Genomic DNA, 25,157 nt, shown 5'->3' on the forward strand with positions numbered 1-25,157 from the left:
AGGCACGCATTGAACATGGCCATCCTTATCTTTTTAAGAACACAGACACACTGTCGTCGGCCGCTCGCTCTTTCCTGGCATCTCAGACTGTATCAGTAATCTGATGAATCAGTAATGGAATTTAACATCACATAAACAAGTGGCCATGGCTGCAATAAGAGTTTGTTCAGACAACCAGGTCATTCAACAAAATGCATCGGCTGAGAGCTGAACATCTCCAATATGGCTGCCAGAGTGTGTGTGTCACATCGCTTTACAGCATCCCATTAAAACTCTTTCATCCTATCTGTCTGCCAGTAATGAATGGTTTTACTTTTTTTTTTTTTGGTCTGTGTCTTGCCTCTGTCTCTTTTTCATATAACTACTCTCTTCCTGGAGCTTCTTTCTCTCCCCCTGTTTTCCGCTCAGAGAGCATGCCGATAAGTGAATAAGGAACAGACATCATTATGTCTTCCAGTCTTTCACAATCACTAACCCAACACCCCTCAGCTAAGCAATGAATATTTTCTCAGCATGTTTTACACTCCCCCTATGCAAGGACGCAAACACACATACACACACACTCTCTCTGCAGGCACAGGAGTTCATACTGCGCGCACACACACAGCCTTCAGTTGCATTATAAAGAGTTATCTTTAGCATAGTCATCAGTTTCTCACTCTCTCACTCCTCCATAGTGTTTTAGAGACATTATATTGTTTTTCTGTGTACATTTTCAGAAACTAAACAACTGCTCTGCGAGTGTGCCTCAGCACTTTCTTCTCAAATAGCTCCTCTATCTTTAAGGCTCCAAACGTTTTTTCTTTGTCAGCCTGACATTGTGGGAGGATGTGCCACATACTGACACAAAGGTTAGCCAGTTTTAGAGGGTACCGCGCTTAATTCAAGCTAATTTACATTACAGGTGGCATATGCAGCATACACTAGCATGGCTAATAAGTTTAAATGTCAGACATTTGGAGAACTCCACTCAGGATTCCTGTGGACCAACTTGAATGACCTCCTCTTGAAGAACACTGATTTTGCAGAGCTGCATTTTGGATGAGAGGTTTCTAGTTTCACGTCCTCCAACTTCTTAAAGGCTAATAAACACTGAAGAATCTTTACCCTGATGTCGGGTGGAATGTCTTAAAGTTCCTCGGATGCTATATGGCCATCCCTTGTCTTAGTTTAAGGCGTGTATGAGATAGAAACCTTTTCACACAGTGTTGTGTGCCTGTGTTTAGCCGTGCTCACAGTGTGGCTCTGTGGACAGCAATGCTGATCTGTCAGTCTGGTCCAGACAAAAACATCACAACAACCACTGAATGGATGCTTATGAAAAGACATTCACGGTGCCCAAAGGATGAAGTCCCTACTGACTGCATGATCCTCTCACTCCTCCTCTAATGATGACACATGTCATTAGCTATTGGATGGATTGTCATGAAATTTGGTGGAGACATTTGTATTCCCCTCGGGATGAATTATAATAATAATCCTCTGACTTTTTCGTCTAACGACATCAGGACTAAACTTTAATGCGTGCAGTTTTTGGTTTATGACCAAACATCTGCTAACAGCCTCAGCTGTGCTTTGTGTTCAGTCCTAATTCGTAAATTTTAGCATGCCAACACACAAACTGAGATGATGAACATGCTAGCATTGTCACTGTGAGCATGTTGACGTTAGCATTTAGCTAAAGCATGGCCCTGCCTCGCATAGGATGGCTGTAGACAGTCTTGTTTTACTAGTGTGAAAAACAGTAACAAAGAAGGACAGGCAATTTCCTAAAACAGCTGGACTCTAGTTCTTAGCAAATGTGACGTGAACAGGGGCAAATGATGCATTTGCTGGGGACTATTTTCAGCTGTGGATCAGGACACATTTGGTGCCAGAGTGAGTATTTGTGACAGCAGGACAGTAAATGTGGGATCAACTCAAAATAAACTACAATGTGTGTGTTCATGGTAATGAAGGAATATGTCACCCAGTCAACAGTGTGGCTCACTAATGTCTTTTCGTAGTTTTTGGACAACAGTGGAGCTCTATGGCACAGTGGAATACACAATGTCAGTCTTTTCATACATACTGTGGTACTTGTTAGTAGAAGTACTTCATTGTTGCTTATACTCTTCGTTGTCTATAACAAAAGTATAGAGCAGTGCCAGTCCTTTAATAGCTGGGGCTGGATATAAACTCTCATTTGACTTTTTAAGAAGTTTATCAAGTCTATTCATTATCAGCAGAACAAGTATTGATCACTGTCTTGGCAGATTAGAGTCTTTGTTGTTTGATCTCTGTTTTTGAGAAACAGTGTGACTCAAACAGTCCAGGACAATAGGCAGAATGGAGATTCCTCCTGAAAGGAGGCGCGAGTCATTCTGGAGGAAGGTTGTCGATATTGTCATCTCTCCATCCTCACAATGCATTTACACATTAGCAGGGCAGATTTACCCTCCCTCCCACCCCCCCATCTCCCCCTCCTCGTCCACTTGTTTTGTGCACGAGCATCAACTCCACCTCTCACTGACTGGCTGGAAAAGGATTGTGGAAATGTCTTTCTTCATTCAAATGAAGGCATTTCCACCCTCACCTGCTTGTAATTAATGTGGTCAGTGAAAGCATCAGTGACATCAGATGATGGTGCGTTTATCTTCTAGTTTTTTACACTTGAGGAACACGTCCTTCCTTCGCTGATTGGAAAAGGAAACCTGGTTTCATTGAACGAACTTTATATATCTTTTAACAATTGAGCCCATTTCTGACGACGTGATGATGAAAGTCATCCTCGAGTATTATTTTGTTTTCAGTCACGTACTGCCTGTCGAGACACACATTGATGTGCACGTACATCAGCAAATGATTAGAACTAAAATAATCAGAGACAGGTTTAGCTAAGCACACACACACACACTCAAACACACACACACTGTGGTATGCAGATGCACACGTCTTAGTTTATGCCTGCACATATGTAAATCTGACTGCTTACTGACTGAGCTGAGCTGTTGAACCCAGACACAGTACACTGTGTAGACTGTAGTTCTGTACTGAACGTAACGTAACAGTTTGAACTAGCAGCAGCTTTCTGATCAGTGAAACAACTCGTGCGTGCCGTGAAAAGCCATTGTTTAGTTTAAAAGGACGACATCGTCAGTGATTGCGATCCTTTGAATTGAATTCAATGAAATGATTGGAGTCAGTAAAGTCATTTGTGATGTCCGCCTCATATCCTGAGGTCTGCCTCTCGCAACAGAAGCACTTCAGGTTCAGCTTCAGAGAAAGATTGTGCTTAATAAAGTCACCGTCTCATCTTCTCTTCATTATTGAACCAAGGCCACAGTCTTTGCTGAACCTTAAACAGCTGCTGTCGGGAAAACAGGAGATTGGCTCTCACTGAATGTCTTGCAGATGCTTTCAGTGTGAACATCCTGCCACTTTGCAGAAACGTTCATGAGTGTTTCAGTGCTAAAGGTGATGGCGATGATAATGGCAGGTAATTGAATTTACTGTTCAGGATTTTAGATGATTTCATACGGATGAGTGGTAGCATTTTAGAAAGGTCAACAACATAAAGAAATGAAGAGGGATTCTAATACAATGCCGATGGTTACACAAACTCTCTCTCAGTCTTATGTAGTCTCAGAGCTGACTTTCTTCCCAGCGAAAACATCTGAGGACCAATTAATTTATGAAAAATGCACAAATGTTCGACATGACAAGACACATTTCACACAGTTAGAGACAGCAGAATGTGTCGAGCAGCCTTTGTTTAGCCTTTGTTTTATTAGATGATTCACCGTGCAGAGAGACAAAAAAAAAAAAGTGATGTAACAAGCAAGAAAACCTCCAGATCAAAACCCAAGAAGCCTCTCCGACATGGTATCCACTCATTTTGGAGTCTGTGCACGACACTGCTCTGAATATTTCATACAGCACTTTTTGTACCTGTGTAAGCACTTCTGGCTGGAGATGTGTCTGTGAGTGTGTGTGACTCATCTGCTGTGTGATCTGATGGAAATCAAGAGGGCCGGTCTTCACAGCCGACACAGTTTCTTAATCATGAAGATGTTCTATGTTGTATGAGCCAAACGACGGGAGATACAAGGGAAAATCAAGTCCAATCAATGTGGCTGAACAGTTGGGTAGCACTGGAGGATTTATATGTGAACTCAAAACTCACAAAAAAAGAGAGGAGCTGACATGCAGCCCCACAGGGAAGTGTCTTCAATTCTTTCTACACCGATTCAGATTTATTGAATTTTCTCAGTGATAGACAGCATAGGCGTCCATCCAAGCGCAGAGCAAGAAGGCCCAAGGTGGCTTCAGACACACAACAATGCAAAAATAAAAGCTAAGCTCCTACAGGAACCGTGCAGTGAAGCTGACAGTGACATGACGGCTGATGAAACAGCAGCTTTTCCTCTCAACCCAACCTGCTAACAGTCGTCCTGAATTCCACAGCACAGATTGTAAGTTTAAATGGACACGACTGTCGCCCTGCTGGGAGTTGATGCTGCTTTAAGACGGGAGAGTTGTTTGTTTCTGTCTTTCCTTCTCGATCATTCCTGCTCATTGAGGAGCCACGACCTCTTTGCTTAAGCCGTGACTTAAAGCTCAATCTGCTGTCAGACATTTTCACTCATATATCCTAAACCTGTCTTCAGCTGTTTTTAGCATTTGTTCCAAACCACTTCAAACCTGTTTTTTGCTTTTTTTTTGCTTTTTCTTTTTTTTTTTTTATTTTGATGCTGCAGTGCTGATTTCAATCTGTGCACACAGCAACACACAAATACACCTTTCATGAAATGTATCCAGACATCAACAGCAGTAAACACAGCAAGAGCCACTTGGACAGAGTTCAAACCCCCTCTGTACCGAGGCAGTGTGTGTGCGTTTTCAGCAGATGGGGACAGCAGCAGGGTGTGTGTGTGTGCGCGCGTTTGTGTGTGTGTATATTTGTGGAGGTCCCTCTGTGCTTCCTCAGTGCTCTTCACAAATGACCTCAGGAGTTGTGGGTGCCGACATTTTGGAGGCTGGCCAGCCTAACAGCTCTCTATACATACATTACGGTATCACTCCAAAACCCATTCTGAACTTGTAATATATCACTGGGGAAAACACTGTCTGAGTCTGCACCCTTGAGGGCCTCAAGTACTTTTGAAAACTTTTAAAGCTCTGACTAGCCCACACTCAATAAATGTAGCCTGGGGCCGGGTCAGCTGGTATCATGCCAAAGCATGTAATACACCCACAGATCCACGCCGGACACTTTGAAAATAAAACTTACGAAGAACATTTCAGGTGACGGTTGCAGTTTTAATCGGTTTAGACACTAAAACGACTTGGTTAGGTTCAGGATAAGATTATGGTTTGGCTTTGAATAACTGCTTCCTTAAAACAATCCCTTTATACTACATTTGTCCTTCACTGCCGTCATTAGCGGCCCACGCTGGTTCTGCACCTTCATATGTGTGTGTGTGTGTGTGCTTTTCAGGCGTCGGCGAGCAGATCTTCACACTGACATGCTATCCTCTAGTGGATCAATGGGTCTATTACACACTTTGGTGGCCAGGTGCATTAACAGTGAAAAAAGGTGAAATACATTCATCATCGTTGACTGAACACTGATGAACAGTTAATGTCATCACACAGAAATGCATATTTGATATATTCTTTATGAGGACAACAGCAGGCGAGGGTGTGTTGAGACTGAACAGATAAAAATGTGCTCCTGGGAGCTCAAAATCTAAGCAAAGATGCATCGACATGACTCTGTGTTCAGAGAAAACCTGTTGATGGTGAAACATTTCAAAACATCCAGAGTTTTCATCTCCTGCACTAATCAGTAGTTTCATATTCGCAACTGAAAAATGGCTGCATGTGTGAAAGATGCTGATGGTGACCGACCCACAGAGAGTCATCATCCAGCACGGCGGTTCCCCTCAGCTCTACAAAGCCTTTCAACATCTTCTTTGCAGTTCCAACACACTCAGATCCATTTGTGGTATTTCTTTATCATTGTCGTCGGTGCTGTAAACTGAGCGAGTCGACTTTGCTTTAAGACAGCGTACAGGCGAAATGCCAACAGCCAATAACACAAATGCGACATGTCTGCATGAATGAAATGGATCATCTCATCTAATGTTTTATGTTTTTGTTTATTGTCTGTTTATGACCAGGTGGCTTCAGTATCGATTAACAAAATCCAGCTTTTCCTTTCAGATCAATGCATCTTCATCCCCATTATTGATTTTCATTATGAATATGTATGGCATCACGATATGTCCTTCATCACTTTTCTCTGTTTGTGTGTGTGCACGTGTGTGTGTGTGCGCGTGTGTGAGTGTGAAACACATATTTCATGATGACAGGTGAATGCAACATTGACCTGCAAGAGTATTTAATAAAATGGATGTCAGAGACATGTTTCTCGTTAAAACATAAAGGTTTGAATAATTACCCATCATGCATCACAGCACAGTTGGTACTGGAACGAGGGGACAGAATCCATCGTTCAGTGTGCGTGTAGGTTTGTGTGCAGGTGCTAGTGCCTCTATTTCTGGCTCTACGTGCATGTTGTGTGTGTGTGTGTGTGTGTGTGTGTGTGTGTGTGTGTGTGTGTGTGTGTGTGTGTGTGTGTGTGTGTGTGTGTGTGTGTGTGTGTGTGTGTGTGATATGCTCACCTTGTTTTTTGGCAGTCACCTCTATCCTCATTAGGCGTGTGTGTGTGTGAGTGTGTGTATGTGTGTGTGTGCGTGTTAAACTAAAGGAATATGGATTCTGTTGTTATCTCCAAATTTGCCAAGGTGCTTGTTTCAGTCACTGGAAAAAAAAAACTGAGGACCAAACTTCAAAAAGAAGTTATTGAAGTAACGTCACTTTCGTTAAAGCCAACAAATTGCAGCAGATTGGAGCAGCACGCTTCATGAGCCACCAGGAGCGAGCGTTTCCTCCGGTTTGTTTTCACTCCGAGGATGGAAATGAAATTATTTGAGAGGTGTGGGAAAGAGAGAAAGACGTTTCCTGTAATTCATCCAATGCCATGCTCTCCTCTCAGGAAATGAAGTGATATTTAATTCAGAAAATTCACAGGCTAATGATGGAAGATGAAGGTGTGTGTGCACATGATGAGGGCAGTATGTAAATGTAGCGTTTAATGACTGAGTATGACCTCGCTTCTGACAGGAAGTGCGCGCGTGTGTGTGTGTGTGTGTGAGAGAGAGAGAGATTTTGTCACTGTCTAGGCCCTGCTCAGTCATTTTCAATGTTCATTGACTCTCTCTCCTTCCATCCCTGTTAATGTCTGTGTGTAGAAATGAAAAATGTATTAATGATTGAATATGGCCAAGACAGTGACAGCACATTGACTGATGACGGAATGAACAAGCTCATTATTAAAGGTCTTATCACCTCTCACCAGATGCAGTAACGTACGCACACACACACACACACACACACACACAAAGAGCTCACTTCTTGCTCAATGTCATATGTGCGTATGTCATCATAATCAACATTTTGGCCCCAACTCACTTTTTTTAAAAGTTGTGCGAAGATCATTGTGAGTCAAGGTTACCTGAAGTACCAAAACCTGACACTTTACTTCCATCTAATATATATCACTGGAGCGGAAAGAATATTTAGACAGTAGCAGTATAGCCAAGGTAGAATGATGACCATGAGAGCCGTAATAGAAGTGCTTGTGCTATTTTCAGCAGTATAAATGCGTCTACTGCACATGTTGCGATAAGTACGCACTCATGTCTGGCAGCACAATAGCACATTGAATCAGTGGCTCAGCTGCAGAGATCATTATTCAAATATTTAGATTACTGAAATATTGAAATTTCACAATATAAATCGGCAATGAAACTGTTCTGGCACTTTCACTTTGCACCACATTGCAAACAGGCCAACCTACTGTACATCCATCCCACACATGAATACTGGATGATATGAAGGGGAAATCAAGAAAAGAAAGAAAGAAAGAAACGAGGAAGAAAGGCGTAAAACTGTCAGGTCTGATAAAACATTGTGGCTGAGCCGTACAGCTGTCTCTCTGCACTCATCAGAGTGAGACAAAACTCTCTCTAAAAAGGTGTTTGACAGGTCACACATTTTTAATCTTTACCAAAGGTAAAGGTAGTCCTGCTTTATTACAATCTACTTTTATAGTTTTGGGAATGCAGTGTCATCGCTTCAGAGAAGTGCAGCGGGGCACTTATGAGCTATGACTATATGAGCAGTCAGACAACAGTTTAAGCTCTTTATTTAGAGGTAAACAAATGGTAACGTCCCTGTTTTAACTATGCATCCTGAGGGTACCCTGGGATGCATCATCATTGTCATCATGTAAGCTGGGGTCAACATCAGATGCTCTCAGCGTGATCTGTTCCCGGCTTGCATCCCAGCAGCAGTTGACCATGGGGCCTCCTTCAGCCAAAACCAGCCTGAGTTTGGCCAAGGCTTTGCAGAGTGACCTGAAATGTCAAAGAATCAGTCCAAGTTAAGCCAGGAAGCCAGTTAGTAAAGCATGATGGACAGCAGCAACAGAAAGTTTGGATCACCCTTTCACATTTCACTTTTATTTTCTCTTTCAACTCAGTTTGTGTAACCGGGGCTAACTGCTACCATCCTTGACACATACACTATGTAATGAGATGAGATATTAACAAAAACAACAACAAAGCACCTTCCATGGCAGCAAGAGCCACACAAACAGGATTTGGCTGGTGTAAATAATGACTTGAATTGATTATTTTTATGTAAAACTGCTTTTGTGCAACAGGCTGATGAGCCGTCTTCCCACAAACACGTTCCAAGACAGTCAGTCCATGAGTGTTTACTGCGTGTTTCTGTCACATACGAGAAAGTATTTCAAAGTTGCTGCATGTTTTGCCTCTTCAGTGTCTTGGCAGTGACGCCGCCTGCCCATTGTGAGCCTTTGTGAAAGAGAGAGAGCTCTACAGCCTACAGATAGCAGAAAGATAATTAGCTAAATCTCCATGGGTGGTTGAGCTGCCCCCAGCCCCTACACTGGAAATAGTGCGTGTTCCCATCCATGCTGTCGGTGGGACCGGCGGCAGATATGTAAGAGTCCCTTAACTGATTTAAATCAACTCATTAGAATCACTAACTATACGCTCTCTCTCTCTCTCACACACACACACACACACACTCACACACACACACACACACACACACACACACACACACACACAGGTAGCAATGCCAGCCATGCTTCTAAAGGATGTAGCTGGTCTGGGCTGTATCTATACTCATTGTCTTAGTTTTGATTTCCTTCCTTGGATTCTTCTCTTTCATTCATCTCGTGTATTTTTCCAGCTCTCAGCTTTCTGGTGTCATTTGATGTCTGCCTGTGGGGGGACATCAGCTGGCGAGCTCTCTGGGGTCACAGCCAAATGGGTTTTTCATTGTAGCGGGATGAAGAGCGTTCTACCTTCTATTGAGACTCATTGGCAGGCTTGGATTGCAATTTTTTTGTCTGATGAAATGAGATTTTAAGTAACGGGGTCCATTTCATGATTGTGTTGTGGATGGTGTTTCGTTTATGTTCATGTGTTGATATCATGTTATTATATTCATCTGTTTTCTTATCCATTTCAACATTCCGCTGAAGAAAACTGGCATGTTTAGATATTTCATTTAAATGAAACCAATAAGTCTTGGAGGTGCAACACTCTCAGTTTCAAACCTTTAAGATCCACCAAAGACAAGGAATCCACCAAAGGCACAGAAGGGAGTCCAGCACACTGCTTTGATAATAATGAGCAGAAGAAGCTTTATTCATGTGGTACCTTTCATACATGAAACACAGCTCAGTGTTTTACAAGAAGTTACATGCACCAAGTCCATAACATAAGATGGGAAAAAAAGCCACTGAATAGCAATAATAAAATGAAGTTAAAACCAGAGATATCTGCTTATAATGCAAAAAAAGTGAAAAGTGCAGCAGTGTGCAAAGGTTTCTGTGGGTCAGGAAGTCATACAATGTCATGCAGAAGTACCCCTGACGACCTGATTTCCAAACAACATAAAATTAAAGATGTCACATTTCTTTAATGTTTCAAGCGAGATTACCATTTTATTTCCAACTTTTATATTTTTAAAGTCACAAAAATGGAAAAGGGCCTGGAGCGAGAGCCTGCACAGTCCGTGCTTAGTAACACCCTCTTTGGCAAGTATCACAGCTTGTAAAGGCTTTGTGTTGCTGAGAGTCTTTCAGTTCTTTTTGGGGGATTTTCACTTATTCTTTCTTGCAAAAGCCTTCTGGTTTTGTGAAATTCTTGGGCCGTCTTGCGTGCACCGCTTTTTTGAGGTCAATCCACAGATTTTTGATGATGTTTACGTTGGGGGCCTGTGAGGACCATGGCAAAACCTTCAGCTTTGTCTCTTAAGATAAGATAAGGTAAGATAACACTTTATTTAGGTGGTCCATTGTAGATTTTGAGGTGTGCTTTGGATCATTATCCTCTTGCAGAAGCCATCATCTTTTCTTTTTTCAGACATCATGATGCTTGATTACAGAATTTGCTGGTATATTGCTGCCTGCAACACAAGCCCAAAGCATGAATGATCCATCCCCATGCTCGACAGCTGAAGAGGTGTTCTTTTCATCCAATTCATTCAAACCTATTGTTGCTCAATGTGGCCAAAAAGTTCTATTTTAACTTCACTCGCCCACAGGACTTGTTCCCAGAATGCATCAGGCTTGTTTAGATGGTTTTCTTCTGCACTAATCCTGTTTAAAATGTTGAAGAGCATGTTTCATCTTCAACTTTACGCCTTTTGGCGATCAGTCCATCTTCTACTCACTTAACTACTCAGAAATTTTGAGCAAACTTTTGCATTTAAAAGCTAAATTGAAGACAGAAGTTTTTAGCTTTCTTTTTAAAATATTTAGTGAGCTGGCTTCCCTGATATCTATGGGCAGTGTATTCCAAAGCTTTTGGGCGTAATTGACAAATGAGGAATGTCACCAAACCTGTCTGGAGGTAGAAGAAAACAAATATCATGCTAACCCTTTTTCTCATAATATGAAGAATAATTAGAAGAAAGATAGCGTGCCCAGCCTTTGACATCCTTCCCTTGTTTGATTTCTGCTTTCATCATAGGAATTTTCTGCTGAAATGCTTCAGCTTTCACCAACCAAATACATAACTATGTGATATTTTGTGCACAAGCCCTTGTAGTATGATATGATAGTGTGATATGTATATTGTAAAACCTCTCCCAACATTTCAAAGTGCTTGTCTGTGCGCTTTAGCCAGTTAAATTTGCTCACCTGGTACCTGTCACAGCCAAGCTCATCAAGTGTTGTTCTCCTCTCTCTGCAGCCTCCTTCGTTCCCTACAGAGCCCTTCATTTTTAATTTATGTCTTTAATCATTCAGCTCTATGTGCAGAGTTAAGGGAGAGCACTTGTTTCCACCATCAGGGTGTCCCTCCAGTGTGGCACTGCTCCGGAGCAGATGGTTCCAGTGATAATGATCTTCAGTGCATACATCTGTGTGTGTGTGTGTGTGTGTGTGTGTGGGTGTGTGGGTGCAAAGAGAGGTGCACTTTGGTTTAATGTTTCCCCCCCATCTCAGCACTTGCACCAGGCTCACATTAAAACCCATCGATCTCGCACACGCTTGCGTTACACAGCGTGTTTTGCCTCCGGGCTCTGGCTCTCTCCAAAGACTTGTCGTTGCATCAGAAGCAGGCCTATGTGTATTTCACACAACACCAGATCATCATAATGACATTACCATAAGCTGGACTTGCGTCATCTCTGCTATGATTCAGCTTTCTGTTTCCAAGAGGCTTTTGTTGGCAGTCAAGAATGATTCACCCCTCACATTTTCTAAGTAGATGTAGAATTGCATCCAAGAATGTTTGTGTCAAGTCTGCTTTGTAATAGCATTTATAGCACACCCTCTTTTAGGAAGATCAGCCTGTTTATTGAATAAAAACAGCCGGCGCCAAAGTTATCCATATTTCTGGTGCCTTGTTGGAACCAAAGCTCAGTGTTTACACATAAGTATACACCAGGAACTGATAACAGGCAGGTAGTTTATCTTGAATATAATGTAAGTATTAGCAGGGATTGCTTTTCCGCCGCCTATTGAAAATGATGACAGTTACGTGGACGTGACAGCAGATGAAAATCCGCTTGCTTATGTAGGAGTTTCAAAAATAGTAACATCCTTGTAACATCAGCTGCATTCATGGCAAAAACAATTTGAGGCCAGTGACGTTTTCTTGTTGAAGAGATTAGCCTTCACAGTTGATGCGCGCTTATATAATGCGAGCTAGCTACTGTCACTCAACATACAGTACTTTACAAGTCATTCAGAGTGGATTCATGCCACAGTCCTGTCATTTTGTAGACACAATAATTATTACTTTACATTACTGACATGTAAATACATTCATATCAGTGTCCAAATCAGAAATATATAACGTCTTTGATACTCAGATTTTTCTAAAAGCTCAAGTTGCCATTCAGGAATATAGAAATCCTTGCAAAGCAAACATGGATGTCTGACGTGTGCCTCAGAGTGCATAGGTAAAGGAAATAAACACCTTCAGTGGGAGGATTTGGCCAGAAGGATTACTTTGCAGCCCGTTTCCAAACCCAAAACCTTTTATATCCATTACTCATCTCGACTCCAAAATATGTAAAAACAAGGCCGAGGTTTAAAATGAATTACCATTTAAAGGCAACTACAAATACAACTACAGAGGATTATGTTTTCTTTATTTCTTAGCATATCGTCCAGATCATTTTTAGATTCTTTTCCCAAAGATTCCCAAGATTTCAGCCTGTTTTCTGTGATAAACTGTGTGGTGGAATAAGACAGCTCAGCAATGATACGGAACATTTTCGCGACCTGTAGAATTGTGAAGGATATATTTCCAGTCCTGCTAATGTTATGGCTACAGTGCTGACTTGATAATGCTAAGTATTTTTCAAAACCCATACAACCAACTTTACAGACAACTCCTCTAAACATTTTATGACTAACATCGCTCATACAGTCTTCAAATTATCCTTGTAATTAAGTTTTAATATTGTGTTTTGTTAGCTTGGTAGTGATTTCTACAAACAGATATCTCCATATGAATGTATGTATGTCTCTACTGTATATATTAATAGTATATATTTTGGGCAAAGTGGCAACTTGGCACAGTGACAAAGTGGTGATGGTGGAATAAAAAGTACAATATTTCCCTTTCGAAATTAAGTGGAAGAGGAAAATAAAAGTATAAAGAAGTGTGAAGTGGCATAAATATCTTAGAAATAATCAACCTCAAAGCTGGACTTGAATACAGCATTTGAGTAAGCAGACAGTTTAAGCGTGGACTAAACGACACTGTCAGCCTTCGTGCTCTCTAAAAACAGCAGTGAAAAATGTGTACATTTTATGCTGTTCAGTGTGCTTCAGCAGATACGATATTCTGTAAATCAAATGGATTTGACCTTTTGGGTAAATATGAAATGTCTGGCAGAGCAGAGAAGTGGGAGACATTAATGTTTATTCCTGATACATTTAGACTTGTATGTCCTGCCTGAGTCACAGTAAGACTCATTATTCCTGTCAGAATCTTTCTTTTTTTCACTCAAATGGTGGAAAATAGGAGGGAAAATAAAATGATTGTTGATTTGATGCAAAGCAAATAGCCAGGCACTTTTTCTAATTCAACAGCATCACTTTAGTGAGTCAAACTCTGATATTAAACACATAATGAACAAGTTATCAAAAACAATACAGCGATGACAGTAAATGACCAGTGAAGCAGATAAAACCACGAATGTGCTGAGACACTCAGGTGAAAACGTTAACATTAAAACACAAAATGCAGCATTCAGCAGCAGGTGAGGAAAGCCAAAAGCAGCATCTCTAAAGTCACTCTGATAGCTATGATGGAGGGAAATCCAGACTGCTAAGGTGTATTGCATCAATCCCTCATCACAGGAAGAGTGAAGTCCACCTGAAGGTTCATCGGGTTGAAGGAAATTTGCTTGGAAAAGGGAGGGAGGTGCAGCATGGATCGTCCTGTGAGCCTCACGGGTGCCCTCCGGCATTTTTGGGCCCTCTCAGGCGTGTTCGCTCTCAGCGGGCTGGCCTCCATGTCGCTCTCCTCCTCTCCGCATGTCTCACAGAAAGCAGATAACATCTCACACCCCCCAGTTGGTTTGGTGTGCCGGCTTCACTTTCTTCACTTCTAATCTCGCTGCATTAGAACATCCACACTGAGCAGGCTTCTTACTGCTCTCAAAACTGGCTGGGTACTGATCTTCAGTCCATGCTGTGCAGCTCAGGATACATCTGCTCTCTCTGGTCACTAAATTAAATCCTTTTTCTGGATTCAGGGTGCAATCTCTGCACCAGGAGTCAATGTGTTAAATCACCGTTTTATGCCTCTGTCATGGCTCCAACAAAGCATATCATAATACACATTTCATGCCATGTGGCTGAGCCTGTCTCTTTGTACTCTGTTTTCTGAGTTCACACTGTGGCGTGAGCTCCCTGGCAGTGTCCGGAGACGTGGGGTATTCAGTGTAGCAGTTTAGTGTACTTGTGCCCTGTAGTGGGCTGGCGTTGTCACTGATTCTTCTTTGATGTCCTCATGGGGTGTTTGTAGGGCCTGCTGTATCTCCACCCTGCACGTGTGTGTGTGTGTGTGTGTGTGTGTGTGTGTGTGTGTGTGTGTGTGTGTGTGTGTGTGTGAGTGTGTGTGTGTGTGTGTGTGAGAGAGAGAGAGGGAGTCTGTGTTTCATGTTTGCATATTTATCTCCATGCTGTGATCGCTTCAGTTTGATTTGTGAGTCAGCTGTCGTCAGCTGTCTCCCTCTCTGAATCGCAGGCATATATGTCAGCGATGTTTTGGAGAGTTTGTTCAGTTTACCGCCTCGCTTTATGCATAATGAAAACACAGACGCACAGTCATTGATGTATTTGCGTAGATCACCCGCTCTACTAGACATCAAAGGACGCTAGTGTTCCTTCCCACCTGGTTCAACCATGGAAATCTGTCATTTGTATTAAAGGGTGTTATGGAGCATGGGCCGGATAGGCTGGATACACACACAGAGAAGAATCTGTACGTATCAGAGCTGCTGCACGGCTGAAGAAAAGCAACACGTTGGAAAACAAAGCTGTAGAGTATAAATGGTGTGCACATCAGAACGACTCCAAATGGCAGATGACACTTATTTCCAATGTGGCCCCAATGTGTTAAAATGAGAAATTTACAGAATAAACCCATTTCCAAAAAAGGTTTGGATGCTGTGTAAAACACAAATAAAACGGAATGTGATAACTTGCTACAACTGACAACAGTACAAAGACAGCGTGTTTAATGTTTGACCTCATCACCTGATTGATTTTTCTAAATATCTGCTTATTCTGAATTCGATGCCAGCGACATGTTTCAAACAAGTTGAGACAGGAGCAAAAAAGAGCTGCGGAAAAACATTCAGTAAACACAGTTTGCCTGCAAATGATTTTACACAGTTTTACACAGCGTCCCGACTTTTCTGGGATCGAGCAAGTCTTCCACTATATGTATCTGACATTTAGAATCTCATCATTTCCAGACTTTTTAAGACTTTAGCAGACCATGTATGGCTTTAGCTGCAAAATCCCTGATTGTATTGTATTGAACTAGGGTGCAATATATTCCTAATTAACTAATCAATAATTAATTCACCTTAAATTTGTAAGTTACCTCTTCTGTCAAAAGTTACATTATGTCACTTTAAAGGTATCCTTTGGCTATGGAGCAGTGCCTCAGTGTCTCGTGCACGAGCATTTGGACCCATGTGCAATATTCCTGCCAGTGTTTTCACCTTATTCCGCTGATTGAGAGATTAATTTGTTGTGGCAATATTAATATAGAGCCACAGTTCTTACATCTTATCACCTGCATGCATGGCTTTCTTTGCCTTTGTGTTTTTATACTTTTACAAAATGTCTCTCAAGTGAGATTTGAAAACTCTGCCTGTGTGACAAAATCACAAGTCTAATTATCAAAGGTCAGATGACAGAAAATATTTGGCTGTTTGACTGGACAGAAAGCAGCAGAGACCAAAATGAAGTGATCCTTAAAATGTTGAGGTCATTCCCTTTGCAGTACAAAACATACAGGAATAATTAACATCATGCTGAGAAAATGGCGATGTAATTGTGACTCTCGTTTCAAATGTTAACATTCTTCTGTTAAACTGAAATAGAAAAGTTGCCTATGTGGTGAAATTTCCTGTCATCAGGTTACTAAATGGAAATGGAAAAAAAGGTCACATTTGGTTTGACGTGCAAACGGTGCTCATTGCCTCTGTGGAGATAAAGACTGCAATAAGACAGTGTTTGTTTTAATCACTTGAAGCACCTGGTAAACTGAAATTATCAGATGAGGACGATTCAGATAGTGTCAAAGTGTTCAGAAATCACAGAAAAGTTACTCAAGTGACTTTCTGAACTTCCTCGCGCTCACATAAGTTCATATCTGATGACACACATGCACACACAGCCAGACAGACCTTTCAGTTCAAGAAAATGCTCGATATATATCCCCTGTGACGGTTGCAGTCGGAGATGAGAACTAAAACAAACTTGGACTACTTTGACTAATGATACTAACTAATGATGACTAACTAATAATGACCTAATGTGCAAGACAGCACCGCATGAGGTAACTGGAAAAGGTCAAATCTCATTTGAAGTCTAAAGAGCATAACAAGCAGCACTGCACTGAGGCAGCTGTGGTTTGAGCCCTTCTGCTGGGTGTTGGTAATTAGTTTGTGTGGTCAGTCTACACAATTACGATGTAGATCACATTTGGTCTGAATTATTTAATAGAAACAAGCACAGTCTGCTTCACATAGGATGGGCAGTGCTTTCGCCTGACTGCCACAATCTAAGATGAAAAATACACTGTATGCATGTGTATTCGGCCATAAGTAACACTTTACTTTATCACACCTGAGGGAAAGGGAAAGTTATGCTAAAACTGGTTTCCAAGTTTGGTTTCTGGACCATAGTTGTCCTCCAGACTGTCCCTGATTCTGAGGTGAGACTCTTTGACACTGTAGCTACAACATTTACATATTTTCACATGAAAAGAACATGCTAGCAAACAGTTGCTAATTTACACAACCAGCAGACCAACATAAGGATTTATTTTGATGAATGTGAGTTTAACTATTAGCACCGCTTTGGTCTCTTGGTTTGGTCTCCACCACCTTTTGGGGGAAATATCTGGCTCTTTAGCTGAATTCTCTACTATGTTCACCAGCCAGTCGCTAACTTCGTTCAGTGTTTGTTGCTTGACAGGTAGCTTACAGCAGCGGTCCTCAACCACAGACCGGTTTCACATAAAGCAATAATTTGCCGGACCGGTGTAGAAACAAATAAAAACTAATTATTAATAATGCAACTCACCATTACCTTGAAGCAGTTTGACATGTGCACAGAGGCACAGGCAGATGTACCTGATTTTCAAAATAAAACTTGTATGCTTTCGGACTCTGATGATCAAGAAAATATTTTTTGTTCAGTCTCTCTGTGTGGCCCGGTACTGCTGGCTTACAGCGTATTTATCAAAGCTTTTGCAGCAGCTGGAATGGTGCTGATGAGAGCCGTGAGAGTGAATCAATACAGTCTCCCCACTTTACAGTCCAACAGTTGCAGTTCGTAAAATCAAAACAATGAGCTGAAAGACCGTATAAAAGCCACGCAGAGCTGAGTGGAACCATAGAGTTTTGTGATAATTCTCTGTGAGTTCATAATATGACCAGCCTTTTTCACATTATACAGTACAACGTCATTTCTTGATTTGTTTTGTATAAATATTGATTATAGCAGCCTTACGTGAATTTGCTAATTGTCTCATCTCAGTGATACACAAAAGTAGAAAAATAACCCTATAAAATCAGCACATCCTCTGTACATCTAAAAGTACCTTAATATTGTGGCATTTTCAATCTGCTCTTCCACTTTATAAATCTACTTTCCAGAATCCATTCAAACATCACACAGTAGCACAACATTCAGCTGTTGTCTAATCAAGAGTTGTCGTCTTGTCGCATGCAAATTGGCCTCAAATCAAGCTGGGGCTTTGCATAATCTTCAGTTCCTTCGATTCGGTAGAAACATATTAAAGAGACCTGATTTGGTTTCTGTGTTTATTTCCTGTGACTCATTACTTCCTGGGACTGTTGGGTTGAAATCACCCAATGCCTTTAACCTAATGGCACTTCCTCTGCACACATGCAGACCTGTCATGTATACACATTTCCATATCAACAGTATACTGTAATTTTAAAGACAAGTATGCATTACGGAAAGTTCAAAGAACTCAAATGTGTGTGTGTGTCTGTGAAGCTGTGTGCTAAAAGTAAACCTCAACCCCATCATTATCATCTATTCACCACATACCTTTTGATATTCAGATTATTATTCAGGTAAACACAGAGCCCAAACACTCTTACAATTTCCCGTTCCCTCTAGAGAGAGGGCTGGCTTTTGTGAATTAATGGAATATGGTGCTGGTGCATCTGGCATTGTGTCAGATCCTTGGTAATTTTCCAGCTAGTAGTGCTGTGTGGCACTACAAGAAAGTTGGACAAAGTGTCCAGTCAGGTCCAAAAGGTACAATATCATTCTGTATGCAGCTCCACTGTATACAACATTATACAGCTTTATTATAATAGCTTTACCTCTCTAACTGCAGCATTGGTATTTTTAGAATGTTGCTGGCGAGATTTTCTGCAAATAAAAGAGAACAATTCACACAACAGCCTTTCAGACCTCTGAGTAGGATGTGTTAGGTGTGTCACTTGATAAAGACACGGTGCATGTAGGAGAGATGCACTGCACCACTACTTAATCACTACTGACAAAGCTCCTACTGTGCCTCCTTCTCACTTTGACAGTCAAGTTCACAGTGACTCCCCAAAGTACCAGACAAGTGCAGGCAAGTACACCTGTGTGCACCCAACAAATATGACACTCGAAACCATGACAAACCATGTCGTGAAATTAAAGCTTACAAATACAATTTCCAAAAACAAAAGATTGGACTGAAGGAAATGACAAATTTTCACATTTACTGTATACCTTCTTACTGTTCATGTTAAAACCATGAACACTTTTGGTCTGGAAGACAGCAACAGCTAAAGGTCCATTATAGATTGTGAGGGAAGTGGTGGAAAGGAAAGGAAAGGAAAGGAAAGGAAAGGAAAGGAAAGGAAAGGAAAGGAAAGGAAAGGAAAGGAAAGGAAAGGAGTAGGATCCGAATAGAGGAAGGAACAGGAGAGGAGCAGGTCTAGGTGAAGGGTTGTCTCATTAATCTCAAAAGGGTGCTGTGATATCTGCAGAATGCAAATGAAACTATCAGTCTTATCAGAGAAACAGAGATGGATGGAATGATAGAGGGATTGACAGTTTCATAGGGGAAAAAGCTCAGACACAAGCTGAAAAAAAAAAAGAAACTTTCTCCATACAATGTTTCTGTCACTGAAAAAGTAACAGTTTAGACTAACATGGGACGCTGACGGCTTTATGTGTGGAAGCACCTCTGCACACTGCACTCACACCTCTGATATGAACACTGAGATTTAGCTGTTTCAGACAAATACAGGGAACATCATTACAAGTAGAACAGCATTTAAATAGAGAACAGAGGGAGATACTGATTCATCATTACGAGAACTTTCCTATCTATGGTAATGTGTATTTTCACAGTTGCACCTTTTATCTTGTTTCTTGACCATGTCTCCCCTCCAAAAGCATCTGACATTAAAATATCTTTTAAATGGGCCTTCTTCATATACTGTGTTGCAGCTGTACAGTCCAAGTGGCAGATTGCTGAAGTCTAGTGAACAGATGATAATTTCATGATAATAATTATTATTGGACGAATCAGGATTTTGAACTGATGGTGGTGTTCGATGAAACATCAAGGGATCATCACTGAAGTTGCTGTACTTTATCCATAAGGGGACATGGATAACTGTATTCAGCTTCATGGCAATCCATCCAGTAGTTGTTGAGATATGTTAACACTGAACAGAGTTTTGGACAGACTGACTGAGCAACAGACCAGCAGTGCCCGAGCCGTAGAGACACACTGCTAGCATGGCTAAAATCAGGGTTTGTTTCTGTGCTGTTTGAAAAGGCAATTTTTTATTCATCTCATCAATTTTGTTCTCTGGCAGCCTCAGTGGCACGTAAAGGCTCTGCACTGTATGTTCCTGGAATACCAATCACCTTCACTACGGCTTGTTGAATTATCAGTTTATGAGTATGATTATCTGATGATCTTTAGGAATCTGTTGATGCCAGTAAGTTTCTCAAACTCAGGCACAGGACAGATTACATGTGCTGTAACTCATGTGGCAGGTGGTGGTCATCAGAGCTGAAACCTCGTCAGTCAGTCAACCTGTTTGTCTGCAAAGAGACAGAAATCCTGTGGTGAGATCAGCTGTGTGCTGAGCTGCCTCTGTGGCTGAGGCAGCATCTTTGCGGGTGTGCCGTTCAAATAGCTCAAGTCTCTTTATATTTGGCTTGGAGATGCTCCAGAGCAATGATCAGCTGATAGAGCAAAGGTCAGCTCTCTCACTGGGCTTTTTCTGACAGCCACAGAGCAATTGTTATTAAAGCTAACCCAAATCTCAGACCTACATTACTGCATATCTTCTGCTCCATGCATGCCTTAGTTTCCACTCTCCAACTCTCTGACCTTTGTTGTGTTTCTCTCACTCTATCTGTCCTTGCACTGCCTGTTCAGATTCTTTTATCCAGCTGACAGAAGCGCTGACACATTAAACTCTTTTTTGACATAGAGTTTTGCTACTGTGCGTGAATGAAACACTGAACACCTTTCGTTTTGTTCTACCTTTTCTTTAAAAAAAATGACTTTCTATTCAAGCCAGCAGAACATATTAATGGATGGATATAATGAACGTTTGTATGCAATGAGAAATAAAGTGGATTTTTCTCCTTCGCCTTTGTGTTTAGGCCATTAGTTTAAAACTCTCACACTCCTGATAATCAATCTTCCTCCTGTATCTCGCTCCCTCTCTCTCTCAGCTCTCCAGACCACTCAGCCTCCCAAGATCCTTTATCCCCCGGAGAGACAAGACACAGTGATAGAAATCACCCCTGGTAAGGACCAACAGCTCTTCTCTGTTTCTTTATTCTTATGTTAAAGTGGTCATTCTTACGGCTCTCATTGTGAGAATGCTGCCTCCACCTTTGGTGCAAAGTGTTCATGTCTGTGATGTTTCTTCATGGTGCAGATGTCTTCAGTTTGCCTTCAGGCACAAATGAACACTGAAGCTGTAACTGTATTTGATGTAAGTTGTTACATATAGCTATGCCATAGATACCTTCAGTGTGGGTGTTCATGTACACTTCGGTGTAGGATTTTAGCCGCTGTGTGCATGAGGTGTTTGTATGTGATCAGGTCATATCAAGCCGTGCATTATTGTTCATGATATTCCTGTAGATGGCACCCTTTTCTTTCTGTCTTCAGCACTGAGGCTGTCACTGTGTGTGCTAACAACCCAGGTCGTCATTATTGGTCCTGGACGAGCAAATGTTAAAAATGACATGAACTTCAAGATGGTGCTCCATTCATTCCCATGTCTCCCCTGAGACATGCGCTGAGAGTTTTTTGGGCCTCTGCATTGTAAGGCCGTCCGATCAGGTGCATCAGAAGCCTTCTCTGACTGAGCCGGCTGACTTCCTTTGCTTTTGTAATGATTGTTTATGGGAAAATGGCTTTTGGGGCCAGTGGGCATTACCTGACCCACGGTCCTGACTGTGGCCACCAGGCTAGAACCACCTGACCGCCTGCTGTGTGTTTCTGTGGCCTTGATAGTGATATTTTACTGAACCCTGTAGGGAAATCACATCCCTCAATACACAGTACCCTGGAGCTGGTGAGGACAGGGCATCTTGGGTCAGACGGTTGAAAGATGTGCCTCTGTGAGCACTGGACCAGCTCATGATCAGCCTGTACTGAACCCATTCTTCTCCTGCTGCGGTTTTGTTCTTTTATCTCCTCTACTCAGCGATTAGCAGCGACTGACTTATGCACTAAATCCAATTTAGTTTTTGCCAAAACGTTTACAGAGCCCACACAGGAGTCGCAGCAGCGCTGCCTTATCTGCTGATGAGACCTGGCAGAAAAAAGCCTGACATTTTCAAATCTAGTCTTTTCACTTTGCCTTTTTGATCAGATTGAGAGTGCGGAGCGTTCGGATTGGTTACTTACATCAAACATCAAAAAAATGTCTTTTTAACAGTGAACATAAGAGGAAATCAAGTTTCCGTTCGGGATGTGAACAAAAGGCTGTAAAACTGTTTTGATAGCAACGAGAAAGCTCTGAGGAAGAAATCTGGGAAAGAAAGGAGGAGGCAGGAATTTGAAAAATTGAAGGCATCTCATTAGGATTTGCTTGTTTGCTCAACAGTGTGGCTTGTGTTCTCGTGTGGGCCTGGTTGGCTGCCTTCATTGCCAGTTGTGTGTGTGTGTTCAAGTGCATATGTGCGTGCACGTATGTGTGTCTCCTGCTGTTCAGCGTTCTCTCTGACAATGTTAGCACTGTAGGCAGAAAGTGTGTGTGTGTGTGTGTGTGTGTGTGTGTGTGTGTGTGTGTGTGTGTGTGTGTGTGTGTGTGTGTGTGTGTGTGTGTTGTGTTTCCATTAACTCTCAGATTGATGTAGCAACAAATAGGCCCTAAGGCCTCTGTACACTGATTGCAGCAGGGACACCTTTTAATGGGCACCGCAATCTCACCACCCTGACACCCCCACCACACACGCAGAAACCCACCTACAGCAATAAAGGCTGCAGAATAAGACACACACGCATGCACACACACACGTACACACACACTGTATACGCTCTCTCTCACACTCGCAGTCACAGTGTGACCCTGCAGTACATTTTTAATTATCATCTTGTTTTAACCTGGGGGAGATTTACACCAGCAGCCACAGTTATGTTGCTCATTCTCCTCTTCCCCCCTCTCCCCACTTCTCCCTGTCTTTTCTCTATATTCACTTTTTCATTTTCTTCTTCTTCTCTTCATCCCCTCAGCTGTTGGTTCCTTTCCTTTTTCTTTTCTCCTTTGTTTTATTCAGAGTTTTTTCTTCTTCTCATCTCTGCCACCCCACGTCCTTCCTCCCTCTCCTCTGCTTTTCTCATTATTCTGTGATGCTGTGGGTTATAAACACAATTCATTATGCTCATTGTTATTATAGTGATGTGGGCTACTGGCAATACACAGACAAAATGAGCTATAATTAAAGATTGATCCATGATATGAGTATTAAGAAACATAAAAAATACATTCAAAAAGAAAGCGTAATGATGCTTGAGGAGTTCTTTGCACATCCTCTCATACATTCAGCCTCTAAAACCCTGCGTTGTCACAAGTGTGTAGGTGTGTTATGTGCATGCAGTATTATCAGTGCTATATGCAGCTTAAAAGTCTGGAAACGGCTCAGAATAAATGCATGACCTAAATGTCAGATGCATTTATTGGAAGACTAACTGTAGAAGCCAGATTCCCCAAAAGTTGGGAGGCTGTGTAAAACATAAATACAAACAGGATGCAGTCATTTGCAAACAAACTGTGTTTACAGACAATGGTTTTATAAAGTGTTCCTGAGCCCAAGTATTAATATCCTATATACAATCATGTGTTCACAAAGTGGTGAACCTCGCTCCACTCTTGCTTGTGAGTGACTGAGTCTTTCCAGGATGCCCCTTTCAGACCCAATCATGATACTCTCACCTGTTACCAATGAACCTGTTCACCTGTGGAATGATCCAAATAGCTGTTTTTGGGGGGATTCCACAGCTTTAGCAATGACAGAGGTATCTTATTCATTCCGCCTTCACAAACACAGTTCAAACCTCTTCCTAACATTTTTATTTCAGATTAAACTCATTCTGTACTCTCCTATCCGTTGTTCAGGGTTATACGATGAGTGGAACTGTTAGTGAAATGATGAAAATACGAGTGTGGAGGCATATGTAACTCATTGATTAGTCACAACTTCAAACAATGGATTGCCTGTTTTTCTCACTGTGAGCCAGAACAAAAGAATTGACAGAGGTGACTGATGAATGTAGACGAGAGAGGGGAAATTAATGTGAAAATAAAACCGGTGTGATGAAAATGCACAGAAACTGAGGCATGAGAAATTGTGATATGACTGGATAAATTAAACACGATTCGATTTAATAACTGGTAATGTAAAATGTTCCATTCATTCATCACAAGCTCAACAAATTGCTAAGGTTCATCATTTACCATCAGTAATTTGTCTTACCGATGCTCTCAGACCCAAATGTCAGTCATATTTAGAGCCAGCGAAGCCCAGCTAATTGCTCGGCTGTCGGTTGTTTGTCTCACTCCCTCTACTCTGATTCCACTGCTCGGTGGTTATGTGAGTATAAGACCTCCTTCTGCCAGGGCAAGTATCTATAAAACTTGTAAGAAGTGGTTTTAAGAATGGTCCTAAACTTTGACTAATGAGTCTAAAAATGTGTAGTAAAAGTTGTGACTTTTAGCAAAGTTGAAGTACTGACTGCAGCGACTCCGAGGTGTTAGAAAACCAGGAGTCAATCATCCCCTCTCTCTCTCAAGAGCTCAATCAGCTGATAGCAAGCCTCAGAAATGCATCGCATCAGTCATAACAGCTTCACTCACACCTTGTCGTGATTAAGACAACTCATTGTTCATGTGTTCAGCATTATATATGCTGACACATACAAGAAGGTGGAAGATGTGTCACCTGCAGTGATGTAGACGATATCAGCTCAGGACAGGAATCACACCACGGCCAAAGAGCCAGGGCCACATTTTCTTATTTAAAACTCCTAGTGTTTACACTCATAATGTGGGTTTCTACTGATAAGTGAGGGTGGGCGTGGGTAATTATCAGCTAATTATTCTCAACTTCTAATGGCAGTATGCATTAAAATGTTGCCCTTTGTGTTTACTTTGAAAATTTGAAGTTTGTTTACAGTCAGTTTTTCTTTTCAGGTCATCCAGTGCAATAATTAGTGCACTTTTTACTATTGATATCGACATTTTTAAGGACAGAATCCCTGCATTCCAAAATTTTACTGAAAAATAAG

The 25,157-nt window shown here is 41.6% G+C and overlaps 1 protein-coding gene across 2 annotated transcripts in view; it reads left to right on the top strand.

Moving 5' to 3' along the window:
* The window catches only part of il1rapl2 (interleukin 1 receptor accessory protein-like 2), a 390,657-nt gene that overhangs the window by 304,652 nt on the left and 60,848 nt on the right, over positions 1-25,157 (top strand). For both annotated transcript variants that reach the window (XM_070962120.1, XM_070962121.1), the window contains exon 7: positions 21,089-21,163. In XM_070962120.1, the coding sequence (XP_070818221.1) occupies positions 21,089-21,163 (75 nt within the window). The remainder of the gene's footprint in view (positions 1-21,088; positions 21,164-25,157) is intronic.

Source organism: Chaetodon trifascialis, chromosome 5 (assembly GCF_039877785.1).
Source record: "Chaetodon trifascialis isolate fChaTrf1 chromosome 5, fChaTrf1.hap1, whole genome shotgun sequence".
Taxonomy (NCBI): domain Eukaryota; kingdom Metazoa; phylum Chordata; class Actinopteri; order Chaetodontiformes; family Chaetodontidae; genus Chaetodon; species Chaetodon trifascialis.